Raw genomic sequence first — 16,395 nt, forward strand, 5'->3', positions numbered from 1 at the left:
CCCCTTCAAAAATGAAGGTTAAACCAAAGAATGTTTTCAGATAAAACCAAGTTCAAGGACTCAGTTGCCAGAAACCAAGAGCCTAGAGCAAGATCTCAGAAAATGACACCTGGTAGAAACTCAGATCCTTGATGAAGTATAAAAAGCATCAGAAATGTCAAATAATGGTCAAATGCGAAAGACATTTTTTCCTTTTTGACTTTTTCTTCTTAATTTCTTTATCAATGATATACTGTTACAAATAATAATTGTGACACCTTGTGGAAGATGTAAAGTTTCTAGATGTAATCCACATAACAATGATAACAGCACCGGACTGGGCGTGGACTGAAAACCTGACAGATTCCTGGATTTCATGAGAAGTGGGACATTTTTAACTCATTGCAGACTGAAAAGTGGAGTATATATTCTAATCCCTAGGACAAGCACTACAGGAAATGCAAAGAAATACAGCTAAAATAGGGAAAGTAAAATTCTGAAAAGTATCCGACAATAAAATAGAAGACAGAAAAAAGAGAGGGGAGTAAGAAGTGGAGGAGAGAAGTGGAAACAAACCACACTCACACACACACACACACGCGCGCGCGCGAACACGGCCATATCAGCAATTTCGTTAAATGTGCCTACGAGACATTTACGAGGATAGACCATATTATGGACCACAAAAATGTCTTAGTGAGTTTTAAAAGACTGAAATCATGTACAGAGTACTCTTTGATCCAGCGAATTTAAATTAAAAATCTATAAAAATAAGAGGGCGAGAATAACTTTATATACTTGCAAATTAAACAACATGTTTCTAAATAATCATTGGCCCAAGCAGACATTGCGGGGAAAATTAGAAATAATTTGAACAGGTAATAACATAACTCAGCGTATCAAAATTTGTGAGATGTGGCTAACACCATCCACAGAGGGAAATTTTTAGTAGTAATTTTTGATAGTTTTATTAGAAAGGATGGGAAATCAGACCAAAGATCTATGCTTCCATCTTAAACTGGAGAAAGAAGAGAGAATTAAAACCGAAAGCAAGTAGCAGAATAGAATAAAAAAGAAAAGAATGTAATTCTATGAAATAGAATAAAGAGCAGTCTGCAGGGTGTTGTCCACTCCGCCACTGATTATTGGTGTGAGATGCCGGGCCATCACACTGGCTCCGTATTACCACCTTCACTCAGAAAGACAGTGTTTCTTGTCCCCACTGTGCGCCCGCCTCCCCACCAGCACTCCTGTCCTTCAGAAAATGTACTCTCTGGTCGCAGTCGGTACACACGCCTCCGTGCCTGCAGATGTGCCCCGACACCCATACTGATCAGCCTAGGTGCTGTATTGACTTCCTAAGGGCTATTCGAAATCTCGGTTGGTCATACAAAGGACCACCGTCACCGTCGCTGAGGATGGGATGTATAGACTCAAGGTTGTGCGTGACCAAGACACTGCCAAGTCCTGCAGGGGTCGCAGGGGAGGCTGTGGGGTAAGGGGAAACAGTCTTGCAGGATATGGACGTAGGGGAGCAGGTGTCCACGTACAAATCTCACACAAGCTCCAGAAACAGGCGATCATTCCCCTTCGTGCCAAGTATTGCCTCTGCTTTTTGGTAGTGAGTTTCTTACTCTGCCCTGTGTGTCCACACTGTGTGTTCTACTCAAGAAAGCTCGAGAATGTCCTCAGGACTTTCTGGGCCTGCACCCTCGTGCCTTATGTGTCAGTGTGTGAAGTAGGAGAAAGACTCAGGGAGAAGCTTCATGGGAGGTTATGTGGCAAGGAGCTGAATATCCTTTTCCAGATTAAAGGGACCCTTTGATGAAACACAGGATCTATTTTTGTCAGAACTAGTTGATTCCATGCTGGAAGTGTCCGTCAGAAGCCTACTGAGTTCCTTAATGTCTCATGTTTCCTTTTTATCTCCTCTCTTGTAGATAAAGAATTCATCTACAGAGAGCAGAAAGGAAGTGTGATCCTACGGAACGTTGAAACAAATATTTCTACAGTGTTAATAGAAGGCAAAAAAATTGTAAGTACTCTCTCTAATGACCAGGATAATTTCAGTTTTCCCTCCTGCAAGTCAATAAAGCAGAAAATGACTTTGGGTTTCAACTTTCAGTAGCGCCGAGCAGAAGCAATAAACTTGTAATACTACAGCCTGAACAACTAAAGATAATGTGAAATTGAAACCACGCTAATTTAATAAGATGAGAGCAGTTTCTTCCAGCGTGAGGGACGTTTCTCCGCAGGTGTTGGAGACAAGTGTTGCGTACCATATAGAATTGGAAGATAACGTCCTAAGGCTTTAGACATTTACAGAACAATTGCTTTAATACACAGAGAATACTTCAGGAGGCCTTGCTCAATCTCGTTTGTTTTTTTTTTTAATTCCTCTCCACACGCACAGGGAATATTAATTCAGGAACTGACTGTGTTTGCTCTGATGACATTAAGGGATATTTATGCTTTAAAACGAGTATTGAGTCGATATGAATGCCACTGCTTTGGTCTAGGAAAAACCTGGTTTTCCAAAGATTTTAGTAACGTTAAGATTCGGAGTTCATGTACAGCTGAAGGTATTTATTAAAAACATTCACCGAAGTTCTGCGCCAAAGATCAATTTGAAGAGAATTCTCTTTTTTTCTTTTACACTACGTTTATGCTCATCATTATTAAAGGAGACCTCCAGCTTTAGGGGGTGCATTGCTTTCTTGTCCAATACACGAGGATTCGGAATCAAAACAGCCATTACACACCTCTGATGTGAGTCAGAGACACAGGTGCCCTGAAACCCTCGAATGCAGGCATTAGAGGAAAACCGCAGAAAAGATTAGTCAGCTCCCTGGTTCTACAGATAAGGACCCCAGAGCCCAGAGCTGGGGGTGAGCTTTTCAGGGTCCCACAGCCAGTTGGTGACCCCGTTCCCCAGCCCATGGAAGTGCTGTTCTACCTCCTCCCTCTCTTCAAGAACATTCAACTCCCTAAATATTTTTATTTCATTTATTTTTGGTGTAAACCTACTTTATTCTTTAAAAAAAAAAAAACACTGAGGTTTAGTATTAAATGGATCCTCCCTTTACCTGGACTGTCTGCTGATATAAGGGAGGCCTAGCAAGGTCACGTCATGGTGTAGTTCCCAAGTGATAGCTTTATTGAATTAAATCGTGTTCTGCAAAGTGAGACCCAAAAAGAAGGAATGTGCATGCATTTTTGCATTGAAAAATCATCTTTGGTAGAATGACTCCCCTAAGAAGATCTCACTCAACCCACTTAAAAATACTGAAATTGCAGAAATGGTTTTGTAATATTAATCGAGTGGAGAAAATGATCAGATGGTTGCTGAGGGTAAGTGCGTTTTAATGTCAGCATGTTATCCCTGCATCTGTGAGGATGTCAGGCTAGTGCAAGCCAGGTGCCCTGCACACGGCTGCACTTAGTAACAAAATACAAGAACAGGAACGGTCTTCTCTTTCTCAGATCAATAGCTTGTGACAGATCATGTATTTTAAGTAAGGTTGTTTTAGCCAAATAATAAGCTGACTTCAGAAACCACCTTAGGTAAGAAAAAGGGAAGAGCTCCCCTGAGAATTGGAGGGCTGATTCCATACGGTGCAATCTTTTCCTCCTCAAGACGCCATTCTTCACTCCCGTCACCAACACTGACGGATCATCAGATGTGCACAGCCCGACTGGTGCTATTCAGGATCGTGCCTACTTTATTTGTGTCTCGAAGCTCCATTTAAATGCTCCTGTAAACAAACCTCAAAGGAAGGAGAAAGAGGGAAGTCGGTTCGGGGCCCACACCATCATCCAGGATGCAGAAGGCCGTGCTAGGGTTCCGCTGAGCCAGTCGTTACAATTCTCGTGCCTCAGTTGGGCCATCCTTTCTTGCGGCAGCCTAGAACGTGGGTCTTCCGTGAGATGCCCCGTGGACCGGCTTTCTCCTGTGGGTTTTCTCGAGCAAGTATTGAGCAAGCGAAGCATGGTGTTGTGAGGGGGATTGCAGGATCGTCTGCACCCGGAGTGGGGGGTCTTTGAGTGAGAACATGGAGCCGCGGCGCTTGGGCGTTCTGTCCTCCTGACTTTCTGATGACTAGCCAGGGGGTTTCTTCTTATTTGAAACCCAGAAGCTTTGAGATTGTTTACATGATAAAACCGACTGGTTTTTGCGGTTGGTCTGGGAAAGGTCTGAAACTGGTGGAGAAATGGACACGGAGCTGTGCGTGCAGTGGTCAGCAGGATTTTGCAATACTCCCTGCAACCTTGACCTCTGACCTCGCTCTCTTTCCTTCACCCCCAGCAGACCCTCACACACACAAAGTCACATTAGGGTGTCCACGCCTATTTGCCTGCCGCTTCCTTCTGGTCCTTGGCTTCCCGTGATTGGCTCTTTCCCGGGACGGATCAGTGGAAGGGGATGCAAACAATGCCCATGGTGCAGAAAAGCTTTTAAGAGAACACCGTAATCACGGACCCGTGTTCAGCACTCGGCTGTAGCCACGGGACTGCACTTCGTTCAGTAGCAACAGGACCTCGGGCCAGCCGTGTAAGTTCCGTGCGCCTCCGTGGAGCGTTGTGAGGACTGAGTGACAGGTTACATGTCACATGCCGGAATGTGGGCACGAGTCACGTGTGGTTCCAGAGCGTTAGGCTGGACCAGAAAGCCCGGGCGGCTCAGGGCTCAGGCAGGGTGAGTGCGTGACCGAGTCAGCTGGAGATTCCACCCCCTGATTTTATTTAAAGATTGTATTTATTTGTTTGACAGAGAGGGCGAGAGAGCACAAGCAGGGGGAACAGCAGAGGGAGAGGGAGAAGCAGGCCCCCCACTGAGCTGGGAGCCACATGTGGGACTGAGATCATGACCAGAGCTGAAGGCAGATGCTTAACCGTCTGAGCCACCCAGGTGTTCCCCACCCCCCAATTTTTTTTAACTCCTTCTCTAGAAGCATTCAGGCTGGGCTGCTTTCCAGGCAGGGTCCTCGAAGCTACCCACTGGTAGTAGGAATTACAGCAAGGGACGCTCTCTCAGATTTTCAAAAATAAGAAATCAAACCTAATCTGACTTTCATTTGAATTACATATTTGAAATCCCAGGAATTCCAGGACATTACATTTTACTCTTATTTTTAAAATAATTTAAATGCCCAATGATGTATTTTATTTTTATGCACCTGGAAGACTCTTTTGTCAACAAATTAACAAATTATAAAAAGGTCTTTGTTATGTTATGTATTCTATTTTTCCCTGAGAAATGAAACACTATAGATATGTCTTTAGCCCAAACTGGGTCTTTGGATATTTGGGCAAGGGCCACCTGGTTCCTGAGAATCCTTACGGATCTTTTCTCTACTGAGGAGAACGCTGACTTTTTTTTCCTTCCTTTCTTCGTTTGCCATCTGTCTATCTGTCCATGCTATCATCTATCTATCTATCTATCTATCCATCCATCTGTCTATCTATCTATCCATCCATCCATCCATCTGTCCATCTATCCACCCATCGATCTATCCATCTGTCTATCCATTCATTGTGTTTGGAAAGCAGCTTGGCAATACATTCAAGATTAGTAAAAATATTTATGCATTTCTTCTCACTCCAGGAAATTTTTCGTAAGTAATCTAAAAAGTGAAAATATTTGAAGCTAGAGACGTAATTGAATATAAGTAGATGAAATATGTAGCCAGGAAAAGAATAGTTATGAAGATGGTAGTAATATGGAAATATGTATGATGTTACCTTAAACAAACACAGAAGAATACAACATTATACTTACACTTCAGTTAACAACTGCCCGCGTCGTCTCTGTGCATTGAGAAGGCTAGGAAGTGCTCACTGCGCTGTGCAAAGAGCTCGTCTGGTTGGGTGGGGAACACTTTGTATATTATTTTTCGTGGTGGTGATTTCCATAATTGCCGTTTCAAGGCCCTTTATTCCATAATTTTAATCAGATTTTTAAGAACTCAGCATCACGTTTCAAAGAGATTAGACTTCCTCCAACAATGACTGTTGGGGAACCTCAGACAGTTCTGGAAGTGGTTGGAAGGGGAAACACGTGCACACAAAATCGTCCTGTTGCTCTGCTTCTGTCAGGTTTTCTTACTTTTTATGTCTTCACTTGTTTAATTACTAATCTACTTGTTTTAATTACTTATTTAAATTACTAAATTAACATTTAAATAAAAAGTCTTTTTGTTTCTTTAATTTATGCTCCCCTTTGATTTTATATAATCACTAGACTGTAAAATTTGAATTTTTATCTGTCTCTAAAAATTAATGAATTCTGACTCCTCACAGAGGGGGACATAATTACAAGTATTATTAGACCCATTCCAGAATCAAGAGGAATAATGGGCTCGTGGTGCTGCGGAGGAATTCCAGAATTTGTTGGCAATCAGAACGGGAGACCACTTTTTTTTTTCCTTTTTTCCTTCATCCAGGGCTTGACTTTCACAGTTACTAGTTTTCACTTCATTCTGTTTCATTTAATTTCCATCAAGGGCTTCATGTGCCCGTGGTCTCACGTTTGGAGGAAGAAGCAGCCCACCTGCCTGGGCTACTCCCATGTGCCCTCTGCAGAGCCCCCTGTGCAGACTCAGGATGCAGGGCTCCCGCAGGTGGGCTCCCGCAGGTGGGCTCCTGCAGGTGGGCTCCCGCAGGCGGGAGGGAGCCCCAGCCCCTGGCTTGTGGACCCATCCCCCACTTCACATGCTCTTATCCTCCTGCTTTGGGTGACACGCCTCCCCCAGCAGACCAGTGGCTGGACAGGAGCAGGCTCTCGTGGCCAACGGGCATTGCCAACCCAAGGCTGGCTGCACTTCGCACCTGAGTACAAACCAGGAAGAGGAAATAGCCTTGTTTTTGTGTATAGTTGAGAACGCAAAAGCTGACACCCCAAAAGCCCCACTGAAGTTTNAGACTCAGGATGCAGGGCTCCCGCAGGTGGGCTCCCGCAGGTGGGCTCCTGCAGGTGGGCTCCCGCAGGCGGGAGGGAGCCCCAGCCCCTGGCTTGTGGACCCATCCCCCACTTCACATGCTCTTATCCTCCTGCTTTGGGTGACACGCCTCCCCCAGCAGACCAGTGGCTGGACAGGAGCAGGCTCTCGTGGCCAACGGGCATTGCCAACCCAAGGCTGGCTGCACTTCGCACCTGAGTACAAACCAGGAAGAGGAAATAGCCTTGTTTTTGTGTATAGTTGAGAACGCAAAAGCTGACACCCCAAAAGCCCCACTGAACTGTTTTGTTTGACCCACAGANCTGTTTGACCCACAGTGTCGTTTCTACAAACTGGAAATCCAGGTTTCTGGTTTCTAACGAAAAATAGGAGTATCTGGCCGCAGGGGGCTTCGTTTTCTCACAGACGCAAACGTTGGCTGGTGGGACGGGTAGCAGCTGTCTGTTCCCCACAGAGGCGACACTCCGACTTCCAGCCAGACTGGCCTCTGAGCTGCAACCCCCCCCCCGCCCAAGTCCAGGAACAAAGGGATGGCGTCAAAAGTCACTGTCTTTTGCAAGAATGTTGTCAAAAGCTGTGGTGCACTCTGTCCTATATTTGTTCTGTGTCTGCAGGGTTCTGTCCATCCTGTCCTTCCGCATCTTTTTCTTTTTCCCCTTTGTGTCTCAGATGCTCTTTCTTTTTCTTCCTCTTTTCTTTCTTTTCCCTCTTCCTCTTTTTTTTCTATTTCTCTTATTAAAAGAAGAAAACACAAAAATATCTTTCACTTATTTTCATTATAAGNTTTGTTTGACCCACAGTGTCGTTTCTACAAACTGGAAATCCAGGTTTCTGGTTTCTAACGAAAAATAGGAGTATCTGGCCGCAGGGGGCTTCGTTTTCTCACAGACGCAAACGTTGGCTGGTGGGACGGGTAGCAGCTGTCTGTTCCCCACAGAGGCGACACTCCGACTTCCAGCCAGACTGGCCTCTGAGCTGCAACCCCCCCCCCGCCCAAGTCCAGGAACAAAGGGATGGCGTCAAAAGTCACTGTCTTTTGCAAGAATGTTGTCAAAAGCTGTGGTGCACTCTGTCCTATATTTGTTCTGTGTCTGCAGGGTTCTGTCCATCCTGTCCTTCCGCATCTTTTTCTTTTTCCCCTTTGTGTCTCAGATGCTCTTTCTTTTTCTTCCTCTTTTCTTTCTTTTCCCTCTTCCTCTTTTTTTTCTATTTCTCTTATTAAAAGAAGAAAACACAAAAATATCTTTCACTTATTTTCATTATAAGTTTTAAGTACAGGAGGAGAATATTTTATACCTATGTCTTTAAAAGACCCGAAAAGAAAGAAAGTAGCTTCTTCATTTTTCGGGCCCTGCACCTGTTGTGCTGTGAAGGTTAAGGGTGGCCTGACGTAGCGTTTCCGTCATTATCTCTACTCTGTCATTGGAGATTCAACAAGTGTGTCTCTGCGCAAGGCCCTGGGCTAGATGAGGTGGGTGGGTGGAGACAAGGATTAATGAAACAGGTTGATTCTTGGGGACCTTTCCACCCAGATCTAAAGAAGCATTCATTTGCAGGACCTGTTCTTCAGTGGAGGCTCTGTGGGCAGGGAGCCCCAGGTGAGAAGGGGAGAAGGGTGGGGATGTCAGCAGATAAGACTCAGAGAGGGACGGAAGCCCCTGGAAGGCAGACACAATCAGAAGACATGTGGGAGGTAGTGTCCTTGCTCAGCAGCGAACAGGCTGAGCAATGACAGTCTGGCGGGCAGTCCGGGAGGCCCGCATCCTGGCGCAGGTGGTCTGGGAGCGTTGGAAGGCTGTGGCGTAGGGACCCAGGAGAAAGACAGGGAGCCGGCCATAGAGCCCCTGACTCAATGCTCCAGCCTTTATTCGGCTGGAAGCGTTAAGGGATGGGATTTTTGAGGACAGGCCTGCGCGCTCTAGGAAAATAAATGACCAACACGAGGAGGATTGGGAGGAGGGAAAGATTGCAGGCAAGGAGCCCCCCGGGACTGCTTCCGGCCCCCGTGAAGCGGAAGCAGGTCCTGGTGAAGGCAGCGATTAGGGTGACCCGGAGTCCCGTGACGGAAGCAAAATTGACGAGCCCGGGGCGCATCGTTCGCGGGCGGGCAGACGAGCTTGCCCCCTCCGGCTGGCTGCCTGGGGCGCGGGCGCGGACGGATCTCACTCCGCCCCAGTCGGGAGGCGTAGCAGGCCGTGGAGTGGAAATCCGGGGTTCCTTCGAGGAAGAGGGCGCTGCAAGGTGCACGCAGGGTGAACGAAATAAGAAGGGATATTTGAGTGCTTACTATGCAAACACGACACACATCTTATGAAATCCTGTGAGCGGCAGTTACTTTATATTCTTCTAACTTTGCAGATGAAACAACAGGTTTATAGAGGCTAAGATATCTTTTCTGAGTCACAGCTGGTAGCCGCGGGTCTCCGGGGCTGAACTCGGCTTTGTCGAATTCCGAGCTACCTCGTTTCTAGGTCGCCTACGGGGTCCGGCTGCGGCCAGCGGGCCAGTGGCCCAGGACCCTGGAGGGTGCCACAGCAGGGGGGAGGGGGAGGAAATGGGGTCCCCACCGGGGTACGTGAGCCCACCACTGCAGGTCCTGGGGGCCACTGCACATTGCCCAGAAGTAAGGCTTACGCATGCAAAATACGGAGTCAGGCGAGCCGCAGGCAGGACGCGCTGTGCCCGCAGTGGAATGACCTGTTCTCAAGGTGAAAGACTTTTCTCAGTGGCAGGTCCCCTCTGCTCTGTAGTAGCTGCATTTTCTTCTGGCTCTTAGAACAGGTGCGGGAGCGCTACCTGCTTCCATCCACGTCCATCCGTGCAGACGGTGGCTGCTGTCCCCGCGAGGACGGCCAGGCCCGTGCGCACCCTCCTTCCTCCTGAGCTGGAAAGGGCAGGTTCGGACCCTCATCTACCTGAGCCCCCCGGGGGTTGCACGCAGTGTCCTTGTGACACGTTTAATCTTTTCAACGTCTGGCTTTGGTTTTATCGTTACTAATCTTGTTTTTCTCGTCCTTGTTTTCCTTTATGAGGAGATTTGCCCAAAACCGCTGGGGGATGTATTTAGGCTTCCTGCTGTTCATTTCCTTTCTACTACGTGATCATTTGGGGCCTTCTATCATTATGCATCTCTTTCTTCCACTAATGGCCACCTTTCCTATCCCGCATTAATAATCACACACGTATTTATCTATTACATGAAAACAGGACACCAGCCCTTAGATAAGTGTCTCGCCAGCAACATGCCTACAATCTGATACATACGGGGTTGTCATAAATGTGGACCAATATTTTTGAAATCCAGGATAATATTATTAAAAATTGTGTTAGTGATTATGACTAAATAGCCCCAAATAATGCAAAATGTTAACTACACACCAACCTCCCCAGCGATGGTAGGCGCAAACATTATAGATTCAGTGTTGGCCCATCGAGCTCACTCGTGTATCAGAATCGTAATACGCTCCGAATCATGCCCCTGTGACAACAGCATTTAAATACCAAGAAATCAATCAACAAAACCCATTACGACTACAAAATAACAGAAAAAGCCTTATGATTGCATCACAAGACGCTGAAAGCCTTATCTGGTAAAGCTCATCAGCAACTTCTAATAAAATTTCTGGGTAAGATGAGAGTGAAAACGTGCTTAAATATGATAAAAACCATTTACCAGAAGCCAACTAGCAGTGAAACTCATCCTCAATGGCAAACAGTAAGACCATTTCAATTATCGTCAGGCCGGAGGGCTCGCCATCGCTATTCATATTTAATGTGTTCTTGGAGATAGCAGGGTATGTGGTACACAAGCAAACTAAGATGGGGAGAGGAGCTAGAAAATGGAAGAAGAAGGTCTCTCTTTTCCTGGTAACATAATTCTATCCCTAGAAAATCTAAAAGATGTTAGTTTAAATAAGCTGCAATTACTAAGAAAAAAAATTCCCTATGGCTGCCTACAAGAAACATGTAAATAAATCAATAGCTCTCTCTTCACGAAAGTACCCAGAAGTGTGACTGGTCCATTCACCGTATGAACAAAAACTATAGAGTCCTCTAATAAATCTAAGAGCAGCATAAAACTTAAAGCAAACTATAAGATCTTTTTGACTTTCTGAAAAATTGCAAAGGTATAACATAATCTTAGATCAGAAGACTTTGAAATATGCTGAATCTCTTAAAATTGGGGCGCCTGGGTGGCACAGCGGTTAAGCGCCTGCCTTCGGCTCAGGGCGTGATCCCGGCGTTATGGGATCGAACCCCACATCAGGCTTCTGCTATGAGCCTGCTTCTTCCTCTCCCACTCCCCCTGCTTGTGTTCCCTCTCTCGCTGGCTGTCTCTATCTCTGTCGAATAAATAAATAAAATCTTTAAAAAAAAAAAAAGTTTAAAATTGATATCAGACTTCAATATAATCCTAATTAGAACTATGGAAGAAATTTAATGTTAGACGTTTGATAAAATATCTTAATTGCTATAAACCCCTGAATGTAGCCATAAAAACTTTTAAATGTATGGTAATGTGTACTCGTTTGCCTGACACACAAGAAAGAATTGCACTCAGCTCAGTAACAGTAACACCTAACACTTTTGAGTACTTGTGATGTGCCAAGCATTGGAATGACTTCATTGAATTTTCACATCAACCATGGGGCACAGATATTATCTCCATTTTACAGAGGCACAGAGAATTCTGGTAAGAAATTTTCTGAATTTCACATAGTAAGTGGTGTAAGCAGCATACACATCACAGGCTTTTTGAATCCATGGTATAAGGTCAAAACCCTCCACATTAGTATGGGAACAGCACAGAGAGGGTTGCAAGACTACAGAAATCAGACAGACGTTCCAGTGTCATTGAGTATTTGATGCACCAGGGGAATTGATGGCATAATTAGAAGACAGTGCCAGGGGTGCCTGGGTGGCTCAGTCCATTAAGCGTCTGCCTTCAGCTCAGGTCATGATCCCAGGATCCTTGGATTGAGTCCCGCATCGGACTCCCCACTCAGCAGGGAGTCCGTTTCCCCCTTTGACCCTACCCCCTCTCATGCTCTCTCTCTCTCACTCTCTCTCTCTCTCAAATAAATAAATAAAATCTTTAAAAAAAAAAAAGGAGGAAGGAAGGAAGAAAGGAAGGAAGGAAAACACTGCTGGCACACCTAACACTATCTACAAGGAGATAGTGTTGATTTCACAAATATATGAAATTAAATTCCACTTGGAGTAAAAGTTTAATGTTAGAAAGAAAACTCATTGCTTGGTTTAGCACAAAAGAGACAAATTTGCCAAAATATGACTTCCAGAAGCTGTAAAAAGGAGCCTTATTTAACTTCCATATAAATGTCTTAAATTTTTTAAATTAAAAGGCAAAATTCAATAGACAAATAGCAGACAATATTTGCAGTCTAGGGAACAAATGAAAGGTTAATATCTACAGACTACAAAGACTTCTTCCAAACTGATCAGGAAAGGACAAATAATCTGGTAGAAAATGGACAGAAATATTGCAGGAATCGACCTCAGGCAAACCTGAGATCATGGCTCACTTTGCTTGGGAGATTTATCCCTAATTCAAATAGTCTTGGAGCAAATGTTCACGAATGTGCTAGGTGGTCTTGCATCCATTATTTGCACCTGGTGAAAGGGTGGACCTACAGCCTATAATTTCCACAGTCCTTGGTGGCTTGGGGACTGGGATGGTTGGAAGTGTATGAAACTATTCCTCAGACTGAAAGTGATGGGCTTCTCAAAAGAGCATAACAAAATCCTCACTGTCTCAGCTTGTATCAGTTATATCATTACATATATCACTCAGCTTATATCACAGTTTATATCAGCCTCTGTCAAGGAATGTGACCCATAGTGATTTCTGAGTGTAGAAGGCCACACTCTGCTGGTTTCTGTTGGATTCTCTTTATATCAGTAACATCATGGCCACTATTATAACAACGAGGATTGTGTGCGGATATATCCGTTCACCTATTCAGCAAACATTTATGGAGCATCTCTTCTGTGCCAGTCCCTGTTAGGCCCTGGGAATACAGGTATGAGAAAACAAACTACACTTCTCTTCTTGACATTTGGTCCTGGCCATGAGAATTTAAGATGATCAGAATTATCCTCCTAAAATAAACAACTATAAAGCAGGACAACATAGGAGGGAAACACCAATTTTCATACTTTGGACAATAGGCAGTTCATAGCTGTGATCCCTGAGAGAAGGAAAACAAATTAAATGAGCCTAGCTGTCACCTAAGCATTCTGCATAAATGTTATTGCTGGACTTCACACAGAGGAAAACTCAAGCCTTCCATCTTGCTGAGTCAAGGAGACAGACCAGAGTTTTAGGGGGTGGGGAGAAAATGGCTACAGTTTGTAGGACAGAGGGCCCAAGAAGGGGAAGCTAACTAGAGAATGTTCAAAAAATCTGCATAGGGTTGGTTCTCTTTAAGACTTGGGTTGATTATTGATCCTTATACATAAAGAGTGAAACACTGCAAGTCAGGATAAAATAAAGTTTCAAGTGAAGAACGATTATTGGACCCTATAAGGTGAAAAATTCCCAGAGCTCATGCATGCCAGGAATCATTTCCGTTTCTCCAAGCCACGAGACAGTAAGACTCTGGAAGAGCAACCCCATAGGAGGGTCAGTGAGCCCTAAAAGGGTGCTATTATAGACCAACCTTTAAAACATCTTAAAAATAAACTTTGAAAGAATAAAGTTAATCCTCACATAATTAACTGCCTGTCATAAAAAGTCCAGCATTCTTTGCAGAAACATGAAAAATCCAAGACTCAACAAGAGAAAATTCAAAAAACCTTTTGTTCATTTTTTTAAAAATTACTGTATAAATAAAGCAGAGAAATAGGACCTATAATAAGGAGAGAAATTAGTCAATAGAAACAGACCCACAAATAACAGAGATAACAGAATTAGTAGAAAAACATATTGAAACTGCCATGATAAATGTGTTCCAGCTGCCCAAGGATATGAAGAAAACCATGAGCACGATGATAAGAAAAATTAAAGATTATAGGGGTGCCTGAGTGGCACAGCAGTTAAGCATCTGCCTTCGGCTCAGGGCGTGATCCCGGCGTTATGGGATCGAGCCCCACATCAGGCTCCTCCGCTATGAGCCTGCTTCTTCCTCTCCCACTCCCCCTGCTTGTGTTCCCTCTCTCGCTGGCTGTCTCTATCTCTGTCGAATAAAATAAATAAATAAATAAATAAATAAATAAAATCTTAAAAAAAAGAAAAAGAAAAAGATTATATAACACCCTAATACAATTTCTAGAGATTAAAAATAAAATATAAATTTTTTTTTAAAAATCTCTAGATTAACAACACACTGAACACTATAGGGAAGCTGAGGAGGAAACCCTGAACTTTAACTGAGAACAATAGAAGGTCTTCAAAAAGGGCACGTGGGGGGCTCAGTCGGTTAAGTGTCTGCCTTCAGCTCAGGTCATGATCCCCGAGTCCCAGGATTGAGCCCCGTGTTGGGCTCCCTGCTCAGCAGAGAGCTTGCTTCTCCCTCTTCCCTCACCTCACTTGTGCTCTCGCTCTCTGTCTCTCCAATAAAAAAATAAAATCTTGAAAGAAAGAGAGAGAGGGAAAGATGGAAGGAAGGAGAGAAAGAAAGAAAAAGAAAGAAAGAAAGAAAGAAAGAAAGAAAGAAAGAAAGAAAGAAAAGAGGAAGGAAGGAAGGAAGGAAGAAACATACTAAAGCGTGTTATAATCAGGTTACTGAAAACTAGTGAAAAGACTATTTTCATGGCAGCCAAGGAAAGAGACATATTATGTACCGAAAAACAAAGAACAGTGACAGCACACTCCTTACCAGACATTTTCAAGTCAGGAGACAGTGGGATGGCATCTTTAAAGCCCTGGGAAAAAAATAAAAGTGCCAGTGTAGAATTCTACATGAAACAGAAATATCTTTCAACACTAGAGATAAAGAAACTGGAGACAAAATCTGAGAGCATTCATTGGCCACGCACTAGCACTATGAGAAACTGAAAGGAAGTTCTTTGGAGTAAGAAAGGTTACACCGGCTGAAAATTTGGATCTACATAATGGAATGAGGAATGCCAGGAATGGTACATATGGTCAACATGTAGCTGAGCTTTTGGTGGAAACTTAAAGAAAATGAATTAACTAGTCCTGAAAAAGTACATGTCTTTTAATAAAAGGGTCCATTAAATAATGTGGTGAAAATGGCCAGCTCCTTCTAATGTTAACTTATATAAGACTTCTAATTCTTTTCTCCAGTGCTACACATTGACTAAAAGACACAAACATATACACATAAATCTTTGAAACATGTTAGGATTTTCTTGGGTACGACACACAGGAGCAGAAATCTGATACAATGTGGGTTGGGAGGTAACTACAGCATAAAGGACAGGTTTCCCGTATCATTACGTCCATAAGCTCCCCTATTACTCCGAGAGGAGTCAAGGTTGGTTTTAAAAAGCAAGACCCAATTATAAGCCTTCTATGATATAAACTTTCAATATGAAGACATAGGTTAAAATTAAATGGATGTAAAAGATATTCTCTCCAAACACTAACCAAAGGAAAGCTGGAACGGTTATATTAATACCAAAGTAGACTACGGAATAGCCCGTAGTACCAGAAATAAAAACAAATATTCCATAATGATGAAGGAGTCAGTTCTTTAGGAAGGCATAAGAGTCCTGAAGGTGGGCACGTGCCCTGACGAGCACTGGGTGTTATACACATACTATATGCTGATGAATTATTGAGCTCTACATCTGAAAATAATGATGTACTATATGTCGGCTAATTGAATTTAAATAAAAAATGTAAACACTACAACAGAAACTTATGTTGTACTGTATGCTGGCTAACTGAACATAATAAAAAAATAAAATAAATTTTTAAAAATAATAAAATAAAATAAATTTTAAAAAAGAATCCTGAAGGCATATGCCACTAGCAATAGAGCTATAAGATTGGAAGCAATATTCAGTTGATCCAAAACCAAAAATGGACAAACCCACAATGAAAGTTGGAGACTCCAGCAGTCCTGGGTACTTGATAGAACACGTAGGAGAAAAGACCAGTACAGATACCAAAGTCTTGAAAACACTATTAACCAACGACCTGACAGACATTGTCGATCACACCATCACCAACAGCTAAGAACACGTCCATTGTATGTGCACATGCAATATTCACCAAAACTGATAAACGTCTGGGCCATTAAACAAGTCTCAACATATCTCAAAGCTGAGAATTATACAAAGGGTAGTCTCTAACAAATACATAATTAAACTAGAAATAACAGCAGAAAAATATCTGGAATGTAACCTGATGATTAAGAATTAAACAACCTGCTTTTAAGGGGCAAGTCAGCCAAAGAAGAAATCAGATGGAAATTAGATAATATTCTGAAATGAAGGAAAATTAGGATGTATAATATCAAAATTTATG

The 16,395-nt window shown here is 43.4% G+C and overlaps 1 protein-coding gene across 1 annotated transcript in view; it reads left to right on the plus strand.

Annotated features, from left to right (window-relative positions):
• DPP6 (dipeptidyl peptidase like 6) overlaps window positions 1–16,395 on the plus strand; it is a 737,488-nt gene that overhangs the window by 440,285 nt on the left and 280,808 nt on the right. Inside the window, exon 4 of the mRNA XM_034639891.1 lies at window positions 1,920–2,014. Within this exon, the coding sequence (XP_034495782.1) occupies window positions 1,920–2,014 (95 nt within the window). The remainder of the gene's footprint in view (window positions 1–1,919; window positions 2,015–16,395) is intronic.

The sequence above is a fragment of the Ailuropoda melanoleuca genome, chromosome 1 (assembly GCF_002007445.2).
Source record: "Ailuropoda melanoleuca isolate Jingjing chromosome 1, ASM200744v2, whole genome shotgun sequence".
In the NCBI taxonomy this organism is placed as follows: domain Eukaryota; kingdom Metazoa; phylum Chordata; class Mammalia; order Carnivora; family Ursidae; genus Ailuropoda; species Ailuropoda melanoleuca.